The 27,455-nt window shown below is 33.1% G+C and overlaps 4 protein-coding genes across 6 annotated transcripts; 2 read left to right on the top strand and 2 right to left on the bottom strand.

Moving 5' to 3' along the window:
- Nucleotides 1-1,073: 1,073 nt before the first annotated feature.
- On the top strand, nt 1,074-5,268 carry LOC130821219 (protein ALTERED PHOSPHATE STARVATION RESPONSE 1-like). The gene is made up of 4 exons (XM_057686898.1): nt 1,074-2,029; nt 3,661-3,926; nt 4,007-4,230; nt 4,312-5,268. The coding sequence occupies exons 1-4, from the start codon at nt 1,432-1,434 to the stop codon at nt 5,084-5,086; spliced, it is 1,863 nt and encodes a 620-aa protein (XP_057542881.1). The 5' UTR covers nt 1,074-1,431; the 3' UTR covers nt 5,087-5,268.
- Nucleotides 5,269-9,803: 4,535 nt separating this feature from the next.
- LOC130820621 (alanine--glyoxylate aminotransferase 2 homolog 1, mitochondrial) lies at nt 9,804-19,184 on the top strand. Of its 3 annotated transcripts, XR_009045242.1 has the most exons (11): nt 9,804-10,241; nt 10,654-10,884; nt 11,691-11,861; nt 12,760-12,903; nt 12,990-13,169; nt 13,636-13,861; nt 14,170-14,283; nt 14,373-14,459; nt 14,561-14,647; nt 15,964-15,991; nt 16,099-16,237. XR_009045242.1 is itself a non-coding variant. In XM_057686062.1 (10 exons), the coding sequence occupies exons 1-9, from the start codon at nt 10,002-10,004 to the stop codon at nt 14,602-14,604; spliced, it is 1,437 nt and encodes a 478-aa protein (XP_057542045.1). In that variant the 5' UTR covers nt 9,804-10,001; the 3' UTR covers nt 14,605-14,647; nt 18,956-19,184. The 3 variants fall into 3 exon arrangements, 2 of the variants coding, with proteins under 2 accessions (XP_057542045.1, XP_057542044.1); XM_057686062.1 differs by lacking the exons at nt 15,964-15,991; nt 16,099-16,237 and adding an exon at nt 18,956-19,184; XM_057686061.1 differs by having other exon boundaries at nt 15,964-16,123.
- On the bottom strand, nt 15,643-18,956 carry LOC130820622 (NEP1-interacting protein-like 1). Its single transcript, XM_057686064.1, has 5 exons — nt 18,724-18,956; nt 17,880-18,058; nt 16,367-16,450; nt 16,118-16,285; nt 15,643-16,025 (listed from the first exon to the last, which is right to left on the bottom strand). The coding sequence occupies exons 1-5, from the start codon at nt 18,878-18,880 to the stop codon at nt 15,903-15,905; spliced, it is 711 nt and encodes a 236-aa protein (XP_057542047.1). The 5' UTR covers nt 18,881-18,956; the 3' UTR covers nt 15,643-15,902.
- Nucleotides 19,185-21,075: 1,891 nt separating the features above from the next.
- LOC130821030 (probable prolyl 4-hydroxylase 10) lies at nt 21,076-26,803 on the bottom strand. Its single transcript, XM_057686631.1, has 8 exons — nt 26,427-26,803; nt 26,270-26,354; nt 24,851-24,948; nt 24,606-24,703; nt 23,341-23,470; nt 23,036-23,223; nt 22,853-22,948; nt 21,076-21,388 (listed from the first exon to the last, which is right to left on the bottom strand). The coding sequence occupies exons 1-7, from the start codon at nt 26,627-26,629 to the stop codon at nt 22,875-22,877; spliced, it is 876 nt and encodes a 291-aa protein (XP_057542614.1). The 5' UTR covers nt 26,630-26,803; the 3' UTR covers nt 21,076-21,388; nt 22,853-22,874.
- Between the last annotated feature and the right edge of the window lie 652 nt (nt 26,804-27,455).

Raw genomic sequence — 27,455 nt, 5'->3', positions numbered from 1 at the left:
GAATTAAACGTCATGTATGGACAAAATAGTGAGCCATCGTGACTTAGGCTTTTGGGATGATTTGGCCGTTGCATTTTGATTTTAGTTATAATGGAATGGCAGCCTAATCTTGGTGGCGAGTGGAGACTTATTTGCTTTCTAATGTTTCATTGATATGAATCATACCTCTTCATAACATGCACCAATTGTGGATTTATACATATGTTAATTGTTAAGTGTCCGACTGTATAATAACATGCTTTATATTAAAATTATCTGTTTTATAATTTTTATAATTTTAGTTTAGTTACTTGTATTTAGGATTTATAGGTTAAGAATACGAAAAATAAACATAATTTTGAATGTTTTTGTGTATTTTTACTTTGTTGCTAACATGTATTCATTTTCATTGGATGCGAAATGAAAGTGAAAATGTAAATTAAATATGTGAATGTGAATCTAAGAAAGACTGTGAGTCATAATTGATACTTCCTTTGTTATCCAACATTTATTATATTTTTTTTTGCATGTAATTTTATGTATATTTTGATATTAAATATCCTTATTTTGACTAAATGAAAAATTATAAAAATTACATATTAAAAAAAATTTGGTTTTTAGAAGAATAAAAAAATTCTTATATGACCGTAATAGAATAAGCATTGAGGCTAGGCTTTAAGGAGAATAAACAATGAGGCTAGGCTTTAAGGAGAATAAACAATAAGGCTAGGCTTTAAGGAGAATAAACAATGAGGCTAGGCTTTAAGAAAAATAAACATTAAAATTGTTGTATAAAAATACTAAATTTTAAAACTATAATTAATAAAATGTTCTATTATGAAATGAAAAAAATAATAAAAATAAAGCAAATTTAATTTTCATAAATTAAAAATGATTTAAATTAATGGGATAGTGGGAAAAGTAGTCATAGTAGGCTAGGCTTCTTGCTTTATCACGTAGATATTTTTAGACTGATGTGGTTCTCATAAATTTCATATTAATATCAACTATTTCATAAAATAATAATAATAATAATAATAATAATAATAATAATAAAATCAGTTTGTTACGAAGATCTTAAACTGCCAATCTTACTGTTAACTTGCTCATCACTCACTACGCGCCAATCACCAAAACCCCATTAGAAACTACAACAATGGCGGCAAAATTCTGTACTAATCTACTCCTACATTCTACCAAAATTACACCTCCCTAAATCAAAATTATCCTACATTGATCACAATTTTTTGTCTCATTTCCTAATTTCTTGTCGCAATTTGCAATTTGCCATTTTCTGACACAACTTTTTCACATCTCATCACATCATAATCCCCACCAATAATTACCCAAATTTTGTCATCACTTTTCTGCCTTTTTCTCTCTACTTTTTGCACTTAAAATCCGCCATTATTATCACCCATCTCAATCTTTCAGCATTAAGAAAAGCACAATATGGGTTGTTCTATTTCGACTCCATTAATGCCGGAGAAAACACTCAAGAGGTTAACGTTAGGGCAGAATTCCGACGCAATTTCTATCTGCAAAGCAAGATTACACCTCATTAAAGATGCGGTGAAGTACAGGCAAGCTTTTGCTGATGCTCATTCCAAGTATATTCATTCTCTCTCCTCTGTTTCATCCGCCATTGGCGTGTTTATCACTTGCTACTCTTCTCCTCCGTCGAATTTTATCATCGCTTTTGCGAACCTGGAGAATCAGGAGGAAAAGAAAGAGGAGAGAGATTGTGAGATTTATGAAGATTTTGTGGATGATTTTGGGGTCAATTGTGTTGAAAGTGAATGTAAGTGGGATTTCTTCAATATGATTGGGGATATTGAGAAGAAAGTCAAAGAGGAAAGAGAATTCAAGGATAAACAGATTAGGGTTTGTGAAGAGGAAAAACAGAGGAAAGAGAATGGGAAGGAATTAATGGAAGCATTAAAAGATGTTGAGGTTCAATTTTTTAGGGCTTTTCAGTCTGGTTTGGAGGTTTCTAAGATGCTGGAAATTGATAAATTTTCTTCTCATCCAACTTTTCATGATATTAAAGGTGGGTGTTTTTATTTTCCCTCTTTTCAATTTTTTATGCCCTAATTTATCAATTTTCAATCAATGATTTGGTAGGAATATACTCTTTTATGTCAGCCAAATTATTTAATTGCTTTATTTCATATCATGAATCACGATAGTACCATTATATGACTTAAATTATATAAATGATAGTTAAATGTGATAATAATTTAATCATTAAAATCAGCAATTCTTTAGTTTGTAGAAAATGGCATAAATGTGCATAAAAAATGATGACGGATTCAAAGTTGAGTTGTTGACTGCATTGAATCATGATAGTACCATTATATGAATTATGAATTACAAAAAGTTATTTAACATTAGTATGTGTTTGAGTATCTTTTTGGGTAAAATTATACAAAAATACAATATTTTTAGTGTAAAATAAGAGTTTTTAAGTGTTATATTCATGTCGAGTGTTGAGGATCTGATAGGTACTTCATGTAAAATGTCTTTTTGGGTAACAAAGATAGCAGTGTTAGAGCTGGATTTATGTAAAGTTTCCGAGTGTACATAAACTTTAAATTTAGGAATCTCAAATATAAAATTACTTTTGGTTCCCTTTAGTTTAATTAGCAGCTTTTAGTACCTAAAACTTTAAGAATATGTAAAATAAATATGAATATAAAAATTATTGTGTATTTTTGCTCCGCCCTCATCAACAGTTCTAAATGCATGAACACAAAATCTTAAGATATGAAGTATATTTGTAAAGCTAGGAACTAGGAAGTAAAGTAACGACTTAGTGTGTACTTAACAGAAATTTGTTAGGTTTTGATCTTTGTGTGTATTATAACTGCTCTTGAGTTTGTGTTGATAGAGATCAAAGTAATGGTTGGTCAGCTAGCTTGCTTCATATAACCAGCTTTGCGTGATTGTGTTTCCCAAGACAATATATCCCTCCATAACCATTGATCCACAGGAAAACTCACTTGCTTAATGCTGTCAAAACTTCATTTGGTCAATAAGATGCTGAGCCTGCTGGGTGTTGACTGCTTAACCTTTGTGGTTCATTATCTGTTTGTCAATTTTGGATTGATGTTGGTATTTCTCTATCCAAGCCCACGTCACGAGTTCGAATATCATCTACCTCACCTTTCTACTGGAATTATAAGCTCCAGTTATGATGAAGACTTGTGCTGCATCCATACTTTTACTCGAACAACCTTTTGCCTAAGGGGTCATGTCTAGTTACCAACTCAACTAAAACCTTAAACGGATGGTTGAGGCCATAAATATATGTTGCATATTCATCGCTTCTAGCTATATCCCTTGTATGTTATAGGATATATGTATCTTCTTAGGTTGTTTTATGCATTTCTCACTTTAGTGTTACCACTGTCACATGATTCACTAATCTCCTTGCGAATTGCGAATCAAAAATTATGGTCAATTTTAGGCTATTTAAGGGTTATTTTGAGCGAATCACAAATCCAAGAAGCGAATTAGCTGGCGAATCATGTTACACTGAGGGTTACTGTAATTAGTAAAGAGACAGGACTACTATAACTGAAGACAGAATTCTTAAGCAATTGACTACAGTTTTAGAGCTTAGCTTTTACAAACAAATGACACTCTTTTCTTGTTCTAACTCTTCCAATCTTGGTGCAGAAAATGCTAGCAAGAAACAGTCTGTTTCATCTCAATATTCTTTCAAGAGTTCTGCTTCTTTTAGCTCAACAAGCACTTCTTCAACAGAGGGAGAGAGTGGATGTGATCCCAAAAGTTCAATATCATGTACTTCGGATACTTCTTCAATATGGACTGAAATCAAAAGTGATCCCTACGATTGTCACTCGGGAATGGTATCCGGTAGCCATTCTTCTACTTTGGGGAGGTTGTGTGTTTGGGAGAAAAAACTCTCTCATGAAATCAAGGTATGCATCTCAACCACCTACATGAATGTCTATATCAAGTTTGTCTTGCTTAATAAGTTCTGTTTGTTTGTGGTGGTTAGGCTGGGCTGCAAACTCGGAAGATTTATAAGCAGCAATGGTCAAAGTTGCGGCGGCAGAACAACGCAGAAGAAGATGACTTGTGCCCATCTAAAGTCTCGTCTGAAGCTAATGATCTGTACCATGAGATGTTGGTCGCTTTAAAACATGCCGAGTTAATCTCTAAACAAATCGAGAGACTTCGAGATGAAGAGCTCCAACCTCAACTTTTTGAACTTCTGCAAGGGTAAGAACATGCTAGTTTTTTGCCAATAGCTTTTGTGAGCTGGTCTTGTTGTATAATACTTGTAATTGCGATTTTCTGCAGTTTGATGAGAAATTGGAATTCAATGTCGAAAACCCATGAGATTCAAAACGTGATAATGCGAGAAACAAACACGTTCAACTCTTTTGAACAAGGACAATTTTGTAGTGGATCTCAGCGCCAAGCTACCCGTCAGCTAGAATCTGCAATTCATGCATGGCACACTTGCTTCTCGGGCTATATTTCTGCACAAAAATCATATGTCGAATCTCTCCATGGCTGGCTATCAAAGTTCATCGATGCAGAAGCTAAATATAGCTATAACAGCGGTTTTTCCTTCCCACCAACCAGATTCAATGGGCCAACACTGATCGTCACTTGTCAGCGCTGGTCTATTTATCTCGAAAGATTGCCTGATATATCATTGAAACGTGCCATGAAAAGCTTGGAACATAATGTTCATGCATTGTGGGTTCAGCAGGGGTTGGAACAGCAACAGAAACAGAAGGTTGATCGCCTTGACGAGGAAATAAACCGGAAACTCCATGCATATGGAAAGGCAGAAGACAAAGCACTCACGGTTACATCTACCGTGCAACAGGGTGTTAATGAGCACACTGGGCACCTGGATGAGAAGAGAAATCAGCTCGAAATGTTGAGGCAAAAAGTCGAAATCGAGAGAGATAGACACCAAAGCATCGTGCTCGAGACAGAACGGATAATCATCAAGACACTTCAGGTAGGATTCTCCTCAGTTTTTGAGTCCCTGGCAGAATTTTCAAGAGCTACCGCCAAAGTTTATGCTGATCTCGTCACATTATCTCATAATGCACGCTAACGTCTAGATTTGGCTCGCCTCATTTACCAGAACAAAATGTCGATAGTATCAGTCGAGACTCGAGAATGGTTTAAACTTGTAAATAGAGTAGACACTTGGGGTCTACTTTAAAGTGATGTAAATGAAAAAATTGATGTAAAATCATGCCTATTCATATCTTGTTTTACCTTTGATTTACAATATATTTGGAGATTTGTCTCTGGTAATTGTTCATTTGATAGAGTATGTATCAAGTTCTGAGTTACTGGATAACCAGTATCAGTATGCTAGATATTTTACTAGGGCTTTAGCCTTTATGTTAATCAAAAGCACAAGCTATTTCTTAAGGCATAGAATTAAAGAAACTGATCAGAACACGGCCAAAAATCGAAATATTGTCAAGTTAAGTATATTAAAATGAAAAGTATGACAATTTTATGGAAATAAGGGGAGTAATATTTATCCGAAAAAACTTCTGAAAAGTGTTAAAAATACTTAAACTATGACTAAATTACGTAGTTTTGAGTGACTTATGTTTTTAGCTTCTGTTTTTGTCTAATTTTTAATCAATTACTATAGTAAACAGACAAAAAGAATAATAGTAAAATAAACTAAACCAAAAAGGTAAATTAAATCCTCCTATTGAATCCTATCACATAAGGGTGATTTATGAACTTTACAAATTACCGTTATTTAGTAATACCTTTTCGATTTTTATAGATCGTGGATTTACTTTTTCTTATAAATATAACAATTAATAATTGATTTTATAGAATATTTCCTGCCTCTTCAACTTTTATAGATCATGGATTTACTTTTTTCATAAATGGTTAACAATTAATAATTGATTTTATCGAACATTTCCTTTAATAGTTGCCTTAGCAGCTAGTAAAAAATCATTATTACCAAATTGTTAAACAAGTTAATCCAACCAACAATGAACTATCAAACACTAGTCTAACGTAATATTTTTTTCATCCCCTATTAAGTTTTCAAATTCAACTATTGTTATCCCTATTTATGTATAATTTAATCTAAAATTATCAAAGAAATAATAATAAAATTGAGACTCACAAAATTAAATCTTGTTGGAATATGAAATTTAACTTAAAAATTAAAAACAAATATAAATTAAATTAATAATATATAAAGCAAATGATAATTCAATACTTTTTCTTTTTATTGAATTTGCCATACCATAATAAATTTGTTAATGAGTTTATCTTAAAACCAATTAGTATTAGAAAAAATAATCCATCAAGAACTTCTCTTTAATTTTTTCAATGTGAACCCATTTCTTAATTCCGATATTCATCGTAACCTCTTCACATGTTAACCCATTTTTTAATTGGATAAAAATATTATTCTTTTCGAACCACATGTTTTTTTAGAGACATTTTAATTACTACTCGCTTTGTTCCATTAGAGCTGTAACACTTACTCTTAAAAGGTCTCACATTAATTTGCATAATATTGCAATCTTAATTGAATAAATAAGTACTTCCTCTGTTCCACTATACTTGTTACATTTGATTTTTTACGCAATTCAATGTGTTAACTTAATATTATGGAAGTATGCGATTCGACAATTCAAACAAGATCCTTTGTGATTATATTTTTCTTACACATTGACCGCAATATAAAAAATAAGCTTAAACGATAAATAGTGTCTAAACAAGATTCTATTTTTTTGACTTGTGTTTCATTATTCTTTTCGAGCCACACGATGTTTCAGAGCAGGTCCTCTCTTAAGTCTTTTGTAAAGACGCCTCTTAAGGAACCCAGCCCACATTTGATAATTCATTTAAAAAAAAACTGCTACTTAAGAAAAGTAAAGCGCGTTTATTGTGCTTGGGAATTGAAAACGTCTAATCATTAACTACCTCTTCCAAAGCAATATACAACCTGGATTATGAATACATCAGTTTTTTCATCTCCCTTTTACAACCTTCAACTGCATCCTCCTCTTGATGCTTGAATTTGATTGTGTTTTTTTTATTTTTAATTAAACTTCATCAATAATGAAAAAGATTAATGTTGAAGAAGACAATAATGTCTACTATTTGGGGAAGGTAATAAAAGTAATTGTGGTTTCTTCTTATGTTTTTTTTAAAACTTAAGGTTCATCAATAGTGGAAAACGGTGATATTGAAAAAGGCAACTATGACTAATTTTTGGAGAATTGTAATAAAAGCATTTGTGGTTATAAATTCATATATTTGAGGATATAACCAAAATATAATTGGTATTGTAACTGTGAACATTTGGCATACGTTGATATAGTTGGGAGTATAACAATGTATAGTAACATAATATATTTGGGGTTATAACATAATATATTTGGATTTATAACATAATATATTTGAGGTTATAGCAACATATATTTAGGGCTATAACAATATATATTTAGGGTTATAACATAATATATTTGGTGTTAAAACAACATATATTTGGAGTTATAACATAATATAATTTGGGGTTATAAAAACATATATTTGGGTTTATAAAATAATATATTTTGTATTATAAGAACATATATTTTTAGATATACCATAATATAATATTGGTATTATAACTGTGAACATTTGACATAGGTTGATGTTGATGAGAGTATAACATTGTGTAGTGTGGGTTATATCATTTTTAGTTGGTTTTATAACTTAAAGTAGTGGGAGCATAACCTTATTTAGTTGGAGTTATAACATAGTTTAATTGGAGTTATAACATAGTTTATTAGAGGTTATAACATAGTTTATTTGTGATTATAACATTGTTTAGTTGGGGTTATAACATTATTTAGTTGGGATTATAACATTACTTTATAAATTCAAATATTATAAACTACACACAATTATAAACACAAATACATACTATTATAAACCCATATATACAATATTATAAATCCAAATACACAATATTATAAATTCAAATACACACTATTATAATTCTAACATAATCTCAAATATGAATACATAACAATACGACAGATATCACTATTATAAACCCAAATACACAATATTATAAATCTAAATATATAATATTAATATTCCAACTACTATAAGTAATAAGTCCTTTGTTTGGGTACTTAATTAGCCACCTTTGACTGTTGAGGATCGTCATTTTTGATCCTTAGAAAGAACTTTTTTAACTCTTCTTTGCGAATACAGAAGCCAAGACAACATCATTACTTATTATTTTCATTTTTTAAACCCTAATATCAAGAATAAGTAAAATCGAAAACAAACAAATTTAAAATATTAAAATATTAAACTACAAACTTTAATTAGGTTAAAACACCAACTTACATTCCTTCTTTAATCTCAAGTTTGTTGTCTTCTTCAACATCATTGTCTTCCACCATTAATGAAGTTTTAATAAAAAAAAATAAAAAAAAACCATAGGATTGTAATTCCAACTAATGTATAACACAATTAACTCCAAAAAAATGAAAATGGAAGTTTTAAAAACGAAAACGGTGAAGATGATGCACCAAATTTAACACCAAAATACGAAAATGGTGAAGATGATACGACAATGGTGAAGTTATTAAAATAAAAAATAAAAGCTTGATACACGCAAATGGAAAGGACAAAACTCCTAATACATACCTTTGATGAAAACCGCAAATGGTGAAGATGAGAAAGAGAATTGAAGCACGATAATGAAAAAGCTTGAGATCGAAAATGGAGAAGTTGAGAAAAAGAAACTAAAAGCAAGTGAAATTTAGAGGGAAGTTGAAATGGAAGTTCACTGCTTTGGCAAAATTCATTGGTTTTGTCGGGTAAAAAAATTGAAATGGAAGTTGAAAAGTTATATGGGAGCGATTAGGAAACGCACGTGAGACAGTTTCTTTTTTTAAAAAAAATTTGAAATATGGTTCAGCCCATATTGGAAAGGTCTTTTGTAAAGACCGTCTCAAGTAAGAATTTGTGTTTTCAGAGACATTTTAATTATTACTCGCTTTGTCCCATTAAAATTGCAATATTTACTATTAAAAGATCTCACATTAGTTTGCATAATATTGTAATCTCAATGGGATAAATAAGCATATGAGAATTCTAATTTAAAGCTTTAGTGAGGTTTGGTGATTTGGTGTACACAAATTCTTGTGAGAAACGATCTCGTTGAGAGACCATTAGGAATGATGTAAGTAGATATTTAAGATACAGCTGGTTTTGGACGAGATTGACTTATAATGAGACCCTCAATTTGGGCCGGCCCAATTCGCGAGTGTAACAACCTGCGCATTTTTTTCATTTTCAAAGGTATCAATTTTCAAAATTAATCTTAAAGGTATTAATTTTAACTTTAAAGTTATCAATTTTCAAAATTGATAAATGCTCAGAAAATTAAAATGTTGTTACACACGTGAATTAGACCATCTCATAATGAAAAAATATTGTTATTAATGAGACCATCTCATAATTGACAGTCTCATAATGAGACCATCTCGTCCAAGTTTTTGTGTTTAAAATATTGAAAAAAAAGTGGGCATTAAAGATACGATAAGTAAGCATTATGAATAATATAAGTAAACATCAATAAAACGGTACATATACATTAATCTTTAATGAGTTGAACTTAAAATACGTCGTTCGAACAAACGCGACTAATTGGTTTGTATATCCCTCCGTCTACCTCTTAATCAAAACTTTTGATTCCCTATGCCATTAAGAATCTCCACGTCAGTTAACTGTCACCATTCACACCAAATAAATAAAGAATCCTTTTATTTCACTTTTCTATATGTCGATATGATAAACTTCTTTGATCCTTTTCGTGATTGATTTATGAGGAGTTGTTCATCATTATCTCCATTATTATAACTCATCACTCATTAATCAACCATATAATAATCTTCATAAACTCAATCCCATTATAAGACCATTTTCGTTCTTCCACATCAAATTTGCAACAATCCAAGCACCCATTAAAGATGTCATTACAGCGATTCCTTCGAGAAAACTTCATGCAAAAATGCAGAAATTCTAAATTTCTCTCTTCTGGATACGCTAATCTTTCTTCTTCTCCATCATCATCAGCATCTTTGGAACCTCCGAAACTCCCTGAATTTGATTACCAACCTAAGCCTTATAATGGGCCTTTAGCAGATGATGTTTTCATGAAGCGTAAAAAGTTTCTGGGTCCTTCTCTTTTTCATTTCTATCAGAAGCCTGTAATCACAATTCAACGCTTCAAATCTCTTCCTTTTTATAATTTTTTTTCCCCATTTTGTTCTGATTTTATCTTTATTAACTCTTTTATTATAATCGCTGACATTTTTTTTTCAAATTGATGTGGGTGTTATACAGTTCATCCTGGGTTGATGATTTTGATGGATTTGATTTGGGTTTTGTTCTTATTTCTTATTTGATCTGAATTTTTATTTTCTTATGATCTAATACACCCCCAAAAATAGTCAACATTCATTAAGGATCAGATTTAGCAAATTGATTGTCTTTTGCATAGTTCACTGGGGTTGATTATTTTTGATGAATTTGTTATTTCAATTTGTAATCGGAGAATTGAAGTGATATTACCTTTGTACTGGACTACTGGTCTTAAACTCTATGCTCTTGTTTGTTCAGCTCAATATTGTGGAAGGAAAGATGCAATATTTGTTCGACGAGACAGGCAGACGCTATCTTGATGCATTTGCTGGTATTGTAACCGTGTCTTGTGGGCACTGCCACCCTGATATTTTGGAGGCCGTAATCGAGCAAAGCAAACTTCTTCAGCATGCTACAACAATATACTTGCATCATGCAATTGCTGACTTTGCAGAAGCTTTAGCATCAAAAATGCCAGGAAACCTCAAGGTTGCTTCTTTTTAGTGTATAATGTCCTGTTTTATTGTATAAAGCATAATTGTAATTATGTTTCCAATGTATCTCACTAAGTTGTTATCCTTTTTTATTGTTCCTTGTGCATGAGGCCATCATTTGCTCACTTACCTTCTTAAGTAATGTTTTTCTCTGAGGTTTACATAATGCTTTGCCTTCGAGGCTAATCCTTGAATAGAAAGGTTTAAACTATGTTACTTGGCAGGTACTGATGTCGGATGCTGGTACGTGTCCTAGTTTCGGATACGTCTAAATATTCAATTTTACACCTAAATGAAGTGTCAATGTGTTGTACCAATGTCCAAGCATCAAGGATCGGACATGGATATGTGAAGCAAAATGAGAGTCTGAGTAACATAGGGTTCAAATGATCTGTTGTATGTTTTACTTCAATGCAAAGGGAGTCTAACTCTAAATTGGTATTGTTGCCTCGTTGGTTTAAATTGCAAATATTTCCCAAGCACTTGGTTTTATGGTGATGATATGAATATATTATTGAGCAAATGCTCATGGCTTAGGAAACATATCTTTGATGACTAGTGGCTCTCCATAGTTCAAGAAAATATGCATTTTCATGAATAGATTTTTGCACATTTGTTGCGTTTACTTGATTTTGAAGTTGTATATAGAGTTATTGGTTAGATAAGGGTTTTCTTTTTGTTCTTTATTTTCTCACTTTGTTTAAAGAGAAACTATGATGTGCTTTCCATTTCCCTGCTTTATTTTTCTTATTATCCTTGGTTTTGAGCTTTATGTGGCTTATGAATATCAGCTTTATGTAGGTTGTGTATTTTGTCAATTCTGGAACTGAAGCAAATGAATTGGCCATGTTGATGGCAAGGCTTTATACTGGTAATCATGGAATGGTTTCATTGAGAAATGCATACCATGGTGGGAGTAGTGGTGCGATTGGATTGGCGGCTCTAAATACATGGAAATACTCAATACCACAGGTTCTTCTCTTTGATATCCTTTAGTTGCTACTTCTTTTGAATTTGATGATGACATTCTATGAAGTAAATTTTATGTACCTAAGGAATTTTAAACTTGCTATTGTTTTTACAATTAGTCCCAGAGGGTATATATAAAATGATTGTAATAGGTGATTGCGTTTGGGCATGTTACTCTAGAGCTTTATATGTTAGCATGATACCTTGGACCAGTGAAACATAATTCGCTAGTTAGTTCAACTTTTGGATTCTCGATTCGCTCAAAATGGTTCAAAAATAGACTAAAATCGATCATAATTTGCTTTTTTTTATTCGTGATTCGTAAGGTCGATCAGCGAATCATGTCACACTGCTTGGAGGCTTGGACAATCTTTCTACGGAATCTTTCGGTTCCATTGCTTGCTATCTCGATTGATATCTCATAATCAAATAAGTTAAACCTCTCTCAATTCTCAAGCCCATTCATATTCATGTTGTGCTACTGTCATGAATTGGTAGAAAGGGGTAATATAGGAATTTAGTAATAAATAATATTTTAGTAATTAGTTAGTTGAGGGAATAAAATGTAGGGATAAGTGTAAATAGAGGGGAAGGGGAGGGAATTAGTCATTCAAGAAGTGTAATAGTTTTAGTGGAGTGTAATACTCTTTAGGAGAGAACAAGTCTCTTGAACGCTTGTATACTATCCTTTGTAATCGTTCTTTGTTTACAATCGTTCTTCGTTATACAATCACATCTTTACATACAAATCGATACATTCATATACAATTTTCTGTTCAATCTTTAGTGATTTCTTCTCATGGCCCACCCAATCCATAACAGCTACCTTTCTCTTTCACTTGTTCATAGTTCCATTCTTTATATCACTGGTGAAGTGAACGGAATGTGTGTGGCTGTGCAGGGTGACATTCACCATGTGATAAATCCAGATCCCTACCGTGGCGTCTTTGGTTCAGATGCTAAAGCATATGCCGGGGATGTTCAAGATTTCATTGATTATGGTACATCAGGGAAAATAACTGGCTTCATTGCTGAAACTATTCAGGTTTATCTTTTTCTGTGCTACATACTTCAAGATTCTATTCTTTTGACTTGTATATAACTCAATGCGTATAGTTTGTTTATGCTTAGGGCGTTGGAGGAGCAGTTGAACTAGCTCCTGGATATCTGAAACTGGTGTATGACATAGTTCATAAGGCTGGAGGCGTCTGTATTGCTGACGAAGTTCAAACTGGATTTGGTCGTACCGGGAGCCATTATTGGGGTTTCGAAACACAAGGCGTCATTCCTGATATAGTGACCATGGCAAAGGTCTTTAAATTTCTAAAACACGCTATCATAAATTTACTAGGGGATTTTTGGCGATTGCAGTTGACAGTTGGCTTTTACCTTTTTTTAGTTGATTTGTTTGACCAACTGAATATGTTAGCTGTTTTTGTTGGCTTTTAAGCTAGCTGAAAAGGCCAGTTGTTTATGGAGATGTTTGGTAAATTTAAGTATTGGTTGTTGGTTGTTTATTAGAGAAAATGTGAACCAACAAGCCAAAAGCCAACAAAAAAAGCTAACTGGAGTAGTTTTTTATTTTGACTTAAAAGTCATTTACCAAACACTTTTTTGACTGTTTGACCAACAAACAAACCAAAAGACAACCGAAAAGCCAATGTAAAAGCCAACTACCAAACACCCCCTAAAAGTGTTTTCTGGTCGCTTTTCTTTTATTGCGTTGCTGCTATATCTATCATTAATTTGACAATTTATATTCAAAATAACGTGACAGGGAATTGGCAATGGCCTACCTTTAGGAGCAGTGGTCACCACACCCGAAATTGCTAGTGTATTGGCTCAAAAAATCCAATTTAACACTTTTGGAGGAAACCCTGTATGCTCTGCCGGTGGACTAGCTGTCCTGAAAGTAATTGATAAGGAAAAGCGTCAGCAGCATTGTGCTGAAGTTGGTTCGCACTTGATTAATCGTTTGAATGTTCTTCAGCAGAAACATGATAGTAAGTTCTGTTATTGACAAGTTCATCTAGTGCCTTGGGGATTTTATGGGTGGCGGGGCTGCAGTTGGGATGATACTTGCTCAAATTGTTCTCCATCCTGCAAAATTTTATTATTAGTAATCAATGTAGTGCGTTGCATCAAATAATTTGCGCAAAGCGCTTAACATTTCTCACTTTTCAGTTTTCCGAGCTTGATTAATTGGCTTTTGTCAAGCAACAAAGGTTTTATCTGATCCGTAGTGCAGCTAATTGATTTTTTTCCCGCACCAAAAGACAGTACCTGATGTATGTGATTGTCTGTTTCTCAGTTATCGGAGATGTGAGAGGAAGGGGTCTGATGGTCGGGATAGAATTGGTCACCGACAGGAAAGACAAAACTCCTGCCAAGGCAGAAACCGGTGTGCTGTTTGAGAAACTTAGAGGTAAATAAACTCTCTATTCCATTTAAAACAAGATTTATGAGTTACCTCGTGTATCTTTACTAATGCATGCCAATGTCTTCCTTATTTAGAACTCGGTGTTCTTGTTGGCAAAGGTGGTTTACACGGAAATGTGTTCCGGATAAAACCTCCGATGTGTTTCAACAAAGACGATGCAGGTAACTTACATCCTAAACAAAATGTAATCTCTACATTTCGGAAACAAATTCAGACCAGCCATGACATATCTGCTAATTCTCGTTGTGTCCCAATCTTGCAGATTTTCTTGTTGATGCTTTGGATTACTCCATGTCGAAGTTGTAAAAGCCAACTCGAAAATGATTTCCGACACAAGAGATGACAACAAGTAAGCAAATCTATGTTGATTATGGGTGCCATGGCCGAGTTTCTTGCAATAGTTATAGACATCCTCCCAGGAGGAAGGGGATTTAAGGGCACATCGCATATCATGTCTTCTTTTCGTGTTTTCCTTTTTAAATTTACTTCTCTAGTTTATTCAGAATCCAACACTGTGTATGCTTTACATCCTCGTTTCGAATTGATATCTAAGAAAAAAACATTCTCGTTACAGTTAATATCTCATCTAGTAAAGACAAGTTGTAGGTTATAACTCGGGAGTTTATCGAAAATGACCTAGATAACTAATAAAGAATGACAAACAATTCGAATTTGCAAACTTACATGATAATATATAAGAATATGAATGGAGGAAGGGAATACATTAGATGATGTTGCAATTGGGTTTCTTTAGATAGAGTTGAATGACGATTTTTCATTAATTTCTCATATTGTTGGATTAAGGCTTTAACATTATAGAAGTATTTTTCGGGATACATTTGAGTACATAAATGCATTACAATAACCTTCGTAGACAAAAGCTAGTAGTAGCTAGTTGCAATAAGTACATTATATTAAAAGTGATTGCTATGAATAGTGGCACACATTTTAAAGAAAGGAAAGAAAAGAATTTGAAGTAATTACATGGATAATTTTTGTTAATAGGTTACAATCATTTTAAAAGTAAAAGATTTTTAGGGAAAATACTGATTCCCTCTTTTTTCCTTCCTTTCACGTCCCTTCCTTTACAAACAAGGAATACTTACCTTTCATTCCCCTCCCCTTTTTTTCTCCTCTTCCTTTCTTTGCTCCTCAAAATTGTTATCCAAACATAGCCTAAAAGTAGGGCTATTAGAAAACTAAGGCAATGTGAGCCGTGTTTTAGCCATATCAATAAAGCACGCTAGCCCAAAGCCGAGACACGAAATACACATAGTCCAATACCATCACTAAGTTGAGCATTGGACAAACGAATCGTTCTGGCAAATTTCAACATCAAAACTACAAGAGCCCAAATTATAGATCAAAACTACCATAGGAAAGTAAGAGCTGGATCAACTCTCAAAATTTTTATACATGATCACTAAAACTCAATTGCAACAATGCCATAAACAAATAGGCATAAACTATATACTAAACTATGCATATAACTAATCTCTATCTGAGGCTGTTTTAGAGGTATATAATCAACAAAAAACAGCACCTTAACAAGTAAATGTAGTAAGATAAGAGGGATCAAAATCTACACAAGAATTTAAAAACATTTACATATCCCTTCTACACAAAGGGCAGGAACCATGCCTCAACAACCACTTATCGATGCAGGGAAGGTGAAACATATGGTGGCATTGAGGTAAACATCGAACTGTTTCTCCGATTCTGAAATCCTGCGTTTATTTCAAGAGTACGCATACATATAAAGACAAAGAAAAAAGGAGCTGATTAATGTGACATTACAAGGTAAAGGCGAGCAGCGTACCAGAAGGCAAACAGAACAGGAGGTTCGCTCCCCTGAAGCATCGATATTGTTCGTTTTGGTGATCATAATCTTTGGTATCTTGTTTACTAAATCACCCGGTAAGCCCTTCACCTCTCCTGTGTCGAATAGATTTGTCGCTTCCTCAAAGTTTGTTTCGACAGCACCCATCTAGTAACAAGCTCATCAACATTAGAGAAAGTTTTTTGCAAAGTTTCTACCGAAACTTGCTAACAGCAGACACATATTCACCTGACTCTGTACTGCACTGAGCATTGCTGGACCGATTCGCTCACGAACAAGCCTACCACTCAACAGGCTCATGATTACATCAATCTATAAATTTCGTAGCAAAAATTGTTCAGCCCACACAATCAAAAGTAAGAAATGACTATCTGTAAATAACAGAGTTCCGATAGCTATGAAAATTGGTTGTTGGCGGTTGGTTGTTGCCTTTTTTAGTTGGCTTGTTTGACCAGCTAGAAATGTTGACTGTTTTTGTAGTCTTTTAAGCTAGCTAAAAAAGTTAGTTGTTTATGAAGATGTTTGGTAAATTTAGCTATTAATTGTTGCCTATTTATTAGAGAAAAAATAGGTCAACAAGCCAAAAGCCAACTGGAGTAACTTTTTTATTTTGGCTTAAAAGTCAGCTTTTCAGTTGGCTTAAAAGCCATTCACCAAACACTTTTTTTGACTGTTTGACCAACCAACAAGCCTAAAGCTAAAAGTCAACCAAAAAGCCAATGTAAAAGCAACATTTAAACACCCCTTGAACACAAGTCTAGGAATCACACTCTATCTTAACAAAGTTTTGCAAGGATTCATCCAAAATGAAGGATCAAAACTCCATACAAAGTCACAAGAAAAGTGAATTTAAGAAAAAGAAATAAAAGGAAATGAATGGCTCCTTATTATCCACCTTTCTACATCACAAACCTAACATTCTAATTTCTAAAACCAAAAAGGCATAAAAGATACTTCCATTAGTCCAATGAACTATATTTTTTTCAATGAAATCATATCACATTTCACACTATGGTAAGGTTTAGTTAGATAGGGATCCAACCCAAACATGCAAGTTGGTTTCATGGGATTCAGAGGTTTGTTTGTCCAATGAGTTTAATATTTCATAGTTTACCATTTCATATGATTAAAAAAATACTCCCTCAATTTTCCACTTTGTTTGCCAATGAGTTTGTCATATTTCTATAAATTACAAGTTTTGTATGAGACCGTTACACCATGAGAAGAATCCATATAATTAGCTTATTTTTTTAATCGATGACTTTAAGACTATAAGTGATCGCTTTAAGACTATAAAAGTGATCACTTTATTAAGACTATAAAAGTGATCACTTTATTAAGACTATAAAAGTGATCACTTTTTAAGACTATAAAAGTGATCACTTTTTAAATTAAGCAATCACTTTAAGGTTATAACTTATGTGATCACTTCAAGAGAATAAGCGTACATGGGGTTGAATCCAATGAGATGGTCTCACCATAAGACCGTCTCAATTGAGAATATCTGTTCTATAAATGGACTTAAACCCACATATTCTCATCTAATCTCATCCACAAACTGATCTCTTTTCATCTCATCCCCGCATTTCTTTCCCTAAGTTGTTTTCTGTATAAATTGATATTTTACCAACAACCAAATTTAGCAAATTGAGGGAAAGAGGGGAGTATAAAATTCTATGGCATATTAATACTAGAATGATACACTCCAAATGCAAAAAACCAAGAAAAAATGATCCCATACCAGGTAGAGAAGACAGCCAATACCAGATTCATCTGACTGCCAAAGAACAACTGAAGATTCAAAGACCTCAATTGAAAAAACTGCACCAGAAATAGCTCCAATGGCAGCTCCTCTTACAAATCCACTCTCTGTCTCTTGTCCAATCAATGCTCCAGTCATGGCTCCCAACACTGTCCCAACTGCCACAAAAACACAACATTATATATAAATCAAATAATTAACTTTCATCTTATCTTTCAATCATTAATTCAGTAGCTTTACCAAATCATCATGTTGATTCCTATGTTAATAAATAAAAAGGGAAAATGAACATACTCTTAAGATTAACCATAGGAAATAAACAACAAAGACAACAATTCTCCAATCAAAATTCAAGAATTTTCTGTTGGAGTATATAACATATTTTAGGACCTCAACCATCACTAAGCGTTTGGTTGAGTTGGAACCATCACTAAGCATTTGGTTGAGTTGGAACCATCACTAAGCGTTTGGTTGAGTTGGTTCCTGGTATCAGCCAGTGTAATAAGAGATCACGGATTCAAATCTCAATCACCCCTAATTAAAGTGAAATATTTAGCAATAGGTATTAGAGTATACAACATATCTTGGGCCTCAACCATCGGTTTAAGCTTTTGGTTGAGTTGATTACTAGACATTTCCCACATCCCCATAAAAAAAAAAAAAAAAAAAAAAACCCTAATAAATATGAAAAATTATTGAAAACCCAAAATCAAATCAACACAAAATCATTAATGAGCTTAAACCCAAATCAAATCTAAGACAGTCAACAATTCTAAAGGCATGAAAATGAGAAATGTAAGAGAAGAAACAAAAAAGGACAAACCTAAAGCAAAACAGAAGGTGAAGAAGGCAGAGAAAAGAGTTCCAAGAGTAACAGAAACAGCAAAAGTAAGCGTATCACGAAATTTTTCACCCAAATTATACAAAATCGATGATGAAGTAGCCATTGTTAGATATGATGTGCAAGAGTACATTTCCATTTATGAGATTGAGAAGGAAGTTGGATTCTTTCCTTATTTTATGAATTTATTGATCATGGATTTTGAATTTTGTAGAGAAATGAAAGGGGTGATGAATGATGATTATCATTATAAAGGGAAAATACTGAAATGAAAGCTACGTTCACCAAACCGTATTTAAAGCTCCTGTTATTATCTATTTTTTTTTAAACGAGTGGAAATTGTAAGGCTAAAAGACTGTCTCTCGATGGTACGATCTCTAATAAGAAGTCTGTATTAATAATTTATAATGGACTCTCATATGAATTTGTGAATACCGTATTTTATATGTTATAGTTTTTGTTGTATTTTTGGTTTTAGTTGGTTTTGCTTTTTTTTTTTTGGTAAGGACTCACCTCTTTTACCTTATGTTTTTCAAATTTCATAAGACATTTATAAAAATTTATTGTGAGATCAACTCTGTTTAACTTGCCTAATGTATATTTACAATTCGAATTGATCAGTTATATTTTAAAGTGATCACTTACAATCTTAAAAGGATTAATTATAATCTTAAAGTAATGTCACAAAAGTGATCATTTATAATTTTAAAGTGATCAAATAAAAAACTAACTGATTATATAAGCACGTTTTATGAGAAGATGATCTTGTAAAAGACTTATGGAAAGAAAATGAAGGAATTAAAGTGAAAGATAGGCCTAATACTACAATAGCTTGTGTGCTTGAGTATATTATGTCACACTTCATGGCAAAAACATGGTGAATCCCATTTTTTAAACATCGTATTTGTTTTACAGTCGCTGTGCTGTAGCATATATAAAGAAAGTGAAAAAAAATTTAAATGTATGAATGAGAATAAAAGAAAGAATGTGGATCATGAACAAAAGTAAATTTATAGCAAATTTTGTAACACAAACTAAAATTGAAAATATAGCAAAATCTGTAAGATGATAGTCAGAATTAGTTAATATTAATACAAGTGTCCAAAACGATTAATTACACTAATTTTGATAACTAAGTTACGTTTTGAATTTAGTTTTTGCCTCTTTGAGTTTTATTTTGCTATTGCCAAGTATATCTGTTTATGAATACATGATTTTGACAATATAACTTATTTAAAAGTTCTAATCTTGATAATTCAATCAATAATCATCCTTCTGTCGTAATTTATTCTTTTTTTTTTAGAGTTGTTAATTTTATCAGCATAATCAGCATCATATAATGCATATCCTCTTATTTTAAAGGCAGATTATATACTTAATAAAAAAAATAAGGTTGTTACATTTTAGATTTGATGTAATAAAATTGGGATTGAATATTTTAAATGCACAAAAAAATTGGAGTTAGATATTAAAAATTAAAATAAGCACAGTGAAATATTAATCACATAATTGTGCAATTTGTATTTTGTACCTTCAAAAGTCCAACAATAATATGCAAATTGCAATGGCTTAATTAAATGAACAAATTAAAGCTAATTCTGGTTCTAAATGAAATGCACTTTCCTAGTCCCTACTGCCTAAGCCAATGGATCCCACAAGATTGTCAATTATTATACTAAGCCATTACACTAATCATGCATCTATGCTTTTGCTTAGAATTTTCAACTAATACCCAAATGATCTCCATTTTTATGAGTATTATTTTGCATGTTGTCATATTTTTAGTTATTATATACATGTTCAAAATATCTTGTAAAATTTAAAATTAGATCTTGTCTTAGTTGGTGGAGAGTGTTATTTTCTCGGATAAAAATTTGAGTTTAGTTCTCATCTTGTCACCACTCAAATTCTCTTTATTAGCCTATATTCTTACTCTCGACTCCGTTATAACCCCAGTTCTTAACCTATATGCCCTACGTCTGAAGTTAATGCATACTATTTTAGCGTACATTAAATATACACAAAACCAATACTGACTCTAAATTGTAGACCCATCTTACGATTGTTTTCCCAAGTATTTTTTCTAGTCTCACCCACAAACTCTTTATCTCGTCCATAAATTTAATTTATCAACTTGTTTGTTATTTTATTCTTTTAATATCCAACTAAAATCAAACCTAACTCTAACCATCTCCTTCCCTCATCAAACATGTAATAAAAAACAATATAGCAAAATCGCACGGCCATAGAAGTATTTTGCAGGGTTTCCTAAAAAGGCAATGGTGAGCATGTATTTTCCTCTCCTCTGTTCATTACACCAGAAACTCAACGATCTGACAGCATAAAGGCAATGAAGTATGAACATATGGTTCAAGACTTGAGGCACATCAAGTCTCCCAGTACAATTTATAGGAATATTAGTTCTATGATTCAAGATGTATTCAAGTCTCAATGTGTATAAGGCATAAGCTAATTAATACATATATAGATACCATAAAATTACAGTGTAAAATCAAGTCAATAAACAAAATTTTAAGGTTCCTTTGAATGGTAAAGTTGGCTTCTCATGATTTCAGCTCTACTAACAATCTATCGGTTTTTTCGTTACACAGGATACAGAAAGTATGTCAATGTCGATGAACTTGACCTGTCACAAACAAAACGAAACAATCACAATTACAAGAAATAAATTAGTTCCTCAATACCGATTTCTAGGGGTAAAGCAGCAAAAGAATATAGTTACAAGTAATAAATATAGGAGGACTAAATCCCTCCAAGTTCGATATACTTGGTGACTCCTGAATCCTGATCTATTTTGAAAGAGAGAACAGATTTTCAGTCAAGGAACAAGTACTCGGCAGAAAGTATGAGAAAGGGTTGATTTTTCTGGCACACAAAAGAAGGCAGCAATCACGACTCGCCTTTCAGACCACAAGCAACTTACGTTAGGTTATAGTAACTAGTAAATATAGTAGCAAGTGCTCTAATCTTTGTGGATGATTACTGGAACTTATATTGGGATTAAGGCTTTGTCATTGTCGTTCTATGTGCCCCATATCACCCAAGCATCAACGATACATCCTACAATTTGTTGGATACACCTGTAATTTAGAACCATCCTTGGACATGGGGTGTCCAACTGACCATATGGGCTACAAGGTAGGAGCACAAAGGCACTCTTGTAGATATGATCATCCATGCCAAGTGCCAACTTTCAATAGGATAAAGGAAAACTCCAATGGGGGTTTTAGAAGTGGGTTTTCGAGATGGGTTTGCAAACATCTAGGAGCCAAGAAGTATAGTTTATACATGATGAGATTCAGTGGATCTAGAAATAGAAAAGACGGACACCATGGACACCTATGAAGGACCATCTATCTGTGGATTTTACAAACATACATTCTCTATGAGCATAACTCTCATGTTCCCAGATTTTTTAAGTCCTCCCTCTCTCTTTGTTCCACAAATCATTTTGCAAGAAACCATTTAAATTATGAAGAACCATGAAAAGGACCTTCTTATTGAGATTAAGGCATCAAGTACAGTTCACAACTTGGGTGTAGACTTGTGGAGCCATGTTCAAAATATCTAACCCACCTAAGACATGTCAATGAATACATTCCCAATAACATGTCATCACAAAAGGTAAACCAGAAATATCTACCCAGAAATATGTTTTGAAAAAGAAAAAAGATGCATAATCAATCAAAATAAAGTATAAAATGACACAAAGATTCAACAAATCCTCTTGATTGTCAAATGAGAATGTATACCAATGAAATCTTTTCTTTATCTGAACAATGAAATCTTTAAAAGAGTTACAATTGTGACCTTCACCCAACACAAATTGATATACTAACCATCAGACCACTTGAAATGTAGTATGTTATGACAAAGTTAATTTAATAATGGGTAAAAATCTCTGTTATAATAAGGATATTATTATATAAATCTGACCACTTCCCCTAATCCCACCTAAGCGGGAGCCACTTAGTGGCATTGGGATAATGAAATGTTGTAGTCGTGACTTAATTTTATAATTGATGTTGATCAGCCACCATATATGTGGGTTAGAAGGGTGGGATTTTACAACTTCATTTGAAAAAGTTACCTTGAGCAAAACCATTGAATCTTCAAGCATGGTACTCATGGACACGAATCCATTTAGTGGCTGACCACTTGTCTCCTCTAATAACAGGGCAACCACCTATACATGGACATCACAAATTTGAGCTCCAAAATGATCCAAAAAAGCTACACAGGAATCTGCTTTTTATACAGGAAAATAACTAACCATGCAAACTTGATGGGTCCAGTGAGGCATCAGGCTTCATGCTCCAGAACAATAAGGCGTCACCCATCTTTGGTTTGACCGAAAGACCTTCCTTACCACATTTAGATAACTCATTCCAGTAAGGTACATCACTAATATTTCCTTTTGCAGAAGGAAAGACTGTTTCGCCACCTTCTTCAACGTCAGAGCTGTAACAGGATGCCGAAAAAGTGAATTGGTTAGAGCACACAGAAGATATACATCATCACAGTGGGAAGAGATCAGTTTTTCAACAAAAGCACATAAACAGAATAAAGAGAACTTACAGGTACATTAGAACTGTAGCTATCCTCTGACCGCCATTAGCAGTGCTGTACTCTTCCAAGAAATAGTCAAAGTGAGGCTCGTACTTTTGTCCAACTTCGTAGTGAAGAACTTGAAGACCTTCACCATGCTCTGTGAATGGCACCATTGGACGATAAAACATCACTAATCCATATAGCATGAGACAAAAGCTAAAGAGTTCATAAACAAATCAATAGTAAAAACCATTATGGGTAGATCATCTAGTCATTGCCAAAATATTTCCAGATATTTCTTCCTCGGATATGTATAAATGAAGCTGAGAAGGGAACAAGAGTCGAGAGTAGCTTTGGCCAATCCTCTCTTCCATAAATTTTATTATATTTATGTAAAATAAAGGTTTTCAAGCACTATTATCTGTCTAATACTGTTAAATTACCCCTCTGTTACTTATTTGCCCCTCTATTATACTAGTTCTAGCTTCACCGCCGCTTAGGAGCATAATACAAAGCATCCCTCTTAGAAATTAAGACATGTGTGCCATACGTCATCGAATAAATATTGCTGAGCTGTAAAAGAACCAGATCACCCAGGCATTTAAGAATAAAGCCAACAATTTTTTCTTCTAGAAAACAAAAGCACCAGGAAAGCTCCATGAACTAAGAAAGTGATAGATAAGACCTATAGTCATCCCCCTCTCTCCACGCTATATTGAGACTCATTGGATTGAATGATTACTTAGAAACTGATGTAATCATCGATCCGCATTAAGAGTCCTGTTCTGACAAGAATTCCATGCTAAATTCGACGAACGTCAATCTTATCAAATGCTCGTCAGGATGCAAGCAATGAAATCTCAAACATAAGCACCAACTACAGCAAATCATTAATTAGTAACTAACTAGTCTAGATATGAAGGGTCTAAGTTAGGTGTCCATGGCATGGATATAAATGCTGAAAGAGTGTTAAAAGCACTTGAAACATTGAATTACTTGATTAGGATTCCAATGTTTGAGATTGCATTGCCTTTAACCAGGGAGAGACAGCACAAGACGTGTTAAAAGGAAGTAATCACTTGAAATTTGACTTTATAAAGGTAATCCCAACACCCCCCCCCCCCCCCCCCCCCCGCCCCACACACACACACGCAAAGGAAGAAAGCTCCTTCATATGTGAAAGTAATGGAGTGGTAAGCTATTTGAAATGGCTTGTTTTAGTTCACCATTAAGTATCTTGCTAAGTAATGGAGTGGTAAGCTAAAACAGACAATTTGATAAAACCTCCTTACCTACTGGAAGAAAAGTGAAATCTGCAATCCTCTGTTCAATTGCCCGGACGATCTTATCCCGTCCTCTTGGAAGGAATGTTCCTGAACTAGTACGTACCCTACAAGAAGGAATAACAAAGATTAAAGAAATTTACTAGACAAAAGCATTATATTTTTTATTTTTTATTCTTTTTTAGAGAAAAACTTCAACTCTAAAGAAATTTATTAGTTGAAGTTACAGATCGCAAGAGTCAAGAAATACATGCCTGCTGTCTTTACTCCGCCCAGTTTTCTCATCAACAACTTGTGACTTTTCCATGTGAGGTGAGGCAAGTTTGATGAGGTACTCGCATTCATCCTTAGACTGACAAAAACCAAGGCCTTAATTAAATAAAATAAATAAAAAAAAAAACAAGAATTGATTTCATAACATGACCCAAATACCATTAAGTGGCTCCCATCTAGGTAACGTTTAGGGGGTCAGATGTATGCAAACTTACCTTTGTCAGTGATTATACTAACAAAGAGGTTATTTCCAATTAACCGTTGGTGGCAAACATTATATGCAACTTCACTTCACACAAATAAGAATTTACTTCAACAGATTGAAATAAAGTTCAAGAAGCGGTCACTACAATAATAACTAGAATAGAAGAGTTAACTTGATATATCAGACGTTCCTTTAAACCAAGTGATGTAATGGTTTTGGAGACAATAGTAAAAACTTAGTATAGCCTAGACTAACCTTAATTATAAAAAGCACACGGCACGAAGAAGCACAAGGGACTGCGCTTCCCCTCAATGCCCCTTCGGCCCCCTGCTGCACTTTCTGGAAAGAAGTGCATGCCTGAACACCTAATAAAGTTTAAATTTTGCTCCTCAATCCAGACGCTCCTTGTGGGCCACCTCACCTCCCATTGCACCTCATGCGCCTCCAATGCGCCTTTTGGACTATATTACGTTCATCTTGTACTGTTACGCGCTATGATAATTGAACTGGAGCACTTATGTTTTACATGTGTACAAGTCCATGTGTCCAACTCTCCTTTGTTTTTGGAAAGCCATGAATTTGGTATAAAATGAAATGTTGAAGGTTCATACCATTGTGGGAATGAAGAGGATCCAAACTCCACTATATGAGGTGAAATGAAGACTTTGAGTAATATAGGTTACTAGCAAGCTCGATTACTACTCTAAATCATAAAATATAAAAAATAATAAATAAATAAATAAATAAGTCTAGCAATTGAATAATCCTCAAATAACTTATAAGTAATAAATATATTCAGCATTTCTTATGACCTCCATTCGCATAGTTAAAGTCAATAGCATAAACTTGAGTCTCAATTAAAGATTTCGTCCACCTGACCCCATCAATAATCTCAATTAGTCCTAATTCGTCCTGATCGTTTGAGGTCATTCCTGAAAACTTATACTATAAAACGAAGTAGACGCAATAACATCACAAATCGGGCAAACAGAAGAGATTAGAAACCAAACACAAATTGAAAATCATAGGAGATCCCTCAGCATTAATGAAAAATCATAAATAAAATAAAATAACATCACAAATCCGAATCATGACAAATGAGTACAAAACTCCAATGCCCAATCGAATTCAATTAAACAAGCACTTAAAAAATAGATTGCAAACAAAATGCAAAAAGTCAACCCCAAACACTTACCAAGAAATTATGATAAACAAAAGCTCTAGGCTCCCAAGACAAAAATTCAACCCACTGATCACCTCTTTCTTTACTGACTTCAACCCTACAAGAAAAAATTCAATTAGAAAACCCCCAAAAAAGTTCCATCAAATTGACACAGAATTCAAGATCAAACCTGTGAACAGTACTATGGACAATGGAGTTAAGATCATGAACTTGATGATTTGAAGAAGGATTAGAAGTAGGAATAGAAACAATTCCAAGAGCAAGAAGGATTAAGACAAGAAAAGTGAAAAACAGAAGTAATGCGAAAATGAGAGTTGAGGATGGCGTTGACGATTTTCGAACAGGAGCTCGAGAGTACTTTCCTTTCGCCATTAATGAAAGCTTAGCAGAATAATTAAGGTATTTGATTGAAGAGAAGAAAAATGGAAACCCTAAATTGGATTGTAAGTAGACAAAGATCTGAGTAGCTAAAAAGTCTTTGTTATAGAAAGAAGAAGAGGTGAATGCAGAAGAATTGCAGAAACGAGAGGGGTTGTTCGAGTGTTTTGGACTTCAAAAATTAATTTATATTCGATTTTTTCAATTTTACAATTATTATATTTTACAAGTTTTTACTTGAGACCGTCTTTTATAAAGATATTTCAAGTTTGGTTCAGTTTAATTTTAAAATTTTTTAAAAGTTAACTAAACTTTGCTTTTTAATTTTCATTTTCAGTTTTCCTTTTTCTCTTTTTTGACAAAACTATTCGTCTTCCTCTCTCAAACTTTATTTGTAATTTTCAATCCCCATCTTTCTCTCTTCAACTCCATTGTTGTTAATTTTCTATTTATTTTTTTCAACATTTGCAAAACCATCAAAGTTATGTATTTATACTTATCATTTTCGTTTTTAAAGTTTTCATTTTCATTTTTTATGGGTTGATTGTGTTATATATAGTTGGATTTATAATTTTCTGATTTTTTTAAAAATTAAGCTTTATCAATGGTGTAAATAATGATGTTGAAGAGGACAACAATGTCTACTGTTTGGGCGAAATTAATAAAAGCAATTGTGGTTATAACATAATATATTTGTTATTACAATATAATATATTTGGGTTATAACCATAATATATTTAGAGTTATAACATAATATAATTGGGGTTATAACAAAATATATGATTGCGGTTTTAACGTAATAGATTTGGGTTTATAACAA

This window comes from Amaranthus tricolor, chromosome 8, assembly GCF_026212465.1.
Source record: "Amaranthus tricolor cultivar Red isolate AtriRed21 chromosome 8, ASM2621246v1, whole genome shotgun sequence".
Lineage (NCBI taxonomy): Eukaryota > Viridiplantae > Streptophyta > Magnoliopsida > Caryophyllales > Amaranthaceae > Amaranthus > Amaranthus tricolor.
Note: the sequence above shows the minus strand (reverse complement) of the source record. Positions and strands in the feature narration are given on the sequence as shown.

Coding starts and splice junctions, on each gene's coding strand:
- LOC130821219 (XM_057686898.1), top strand. CDS start 1,432: ATGGGTTGTTCTATTTCGACTCCATTAATGCCGGAGAAAACACTCAAG. Junction 3,927..4,006: donor AACTCTCTCATGAAATCAAG/GTATGCATCTCA, acceptor TGTGGTGGTTAG/GCTGGGCTGCAAACTCGGAA. Junction 4,231..4,311: donor CTTTTTGAACTTCTGCAAGG/GTAAGAACATGC, acceptor GATTTTCTGCAG/TTTGATGAGAAATTGGAATT.
- LOC130820621 (XM_057686062.1), top strand. CDS start 10,002: ATGTCATTACAGCGATTCCTTCGAGAAAACTTCATGCAAAAATGCAGA. Junction 10,242..10,653: donor TTCATTTCTATCAGAAGCCT/GTAATCACAATT, acceptor TTGTTTGTTCAG/CTCAATATTGTGGAAGGAAA. Junction 10,885..11,690: donor AAATGCCAGGAAACCTCAAG/GTTGCTTCTTTT, acceptor AGCTTTATGTAG/GTTGTGTATTTTGTCAATTC.
- LOC130820622 (XM_057686064.1), bottom strand. CDS start 18,880: ATGGAAATGTACTCTTGCACATCATATCTAACAATGGCTACTTCATCA. Junction 16,451..17,879: donor TTGGCTGTCTTCTCTACCTG/GTATGGGATCAT, acceptor CGAAATTTATAG/ATTGATGTAATCATGAGCCT. Junction 16,286..16,366: donor TCAGTGCAGTACAGAGTCAG/GTGAATATGTGT, acceptor GCTTGTTACTAG/ATGGGTGCTGTCGAAACAAA.
- LOC130821030 (XM_057686631.1), bottom strand. CDS start 26,629: ATGGCGAAAGGAAAGTACTCTCGAGCTCCTGTTCGAAAATCGTCAACG. Junction 23,224..23,340: donor GCTACAGTTCTAATGTACCT/GTAAGTTCTCTT, acceptor ATCCTGTTACAG/CTCTGACGTTGAAGAAGGTG. Junction 22,949..23,035: donor GGACCCATCAAGTTTGCATG/GTTAGTTATTTT, acceptor GTCCATGTATAG/GTGGTTGCCCTGTTATTAGA.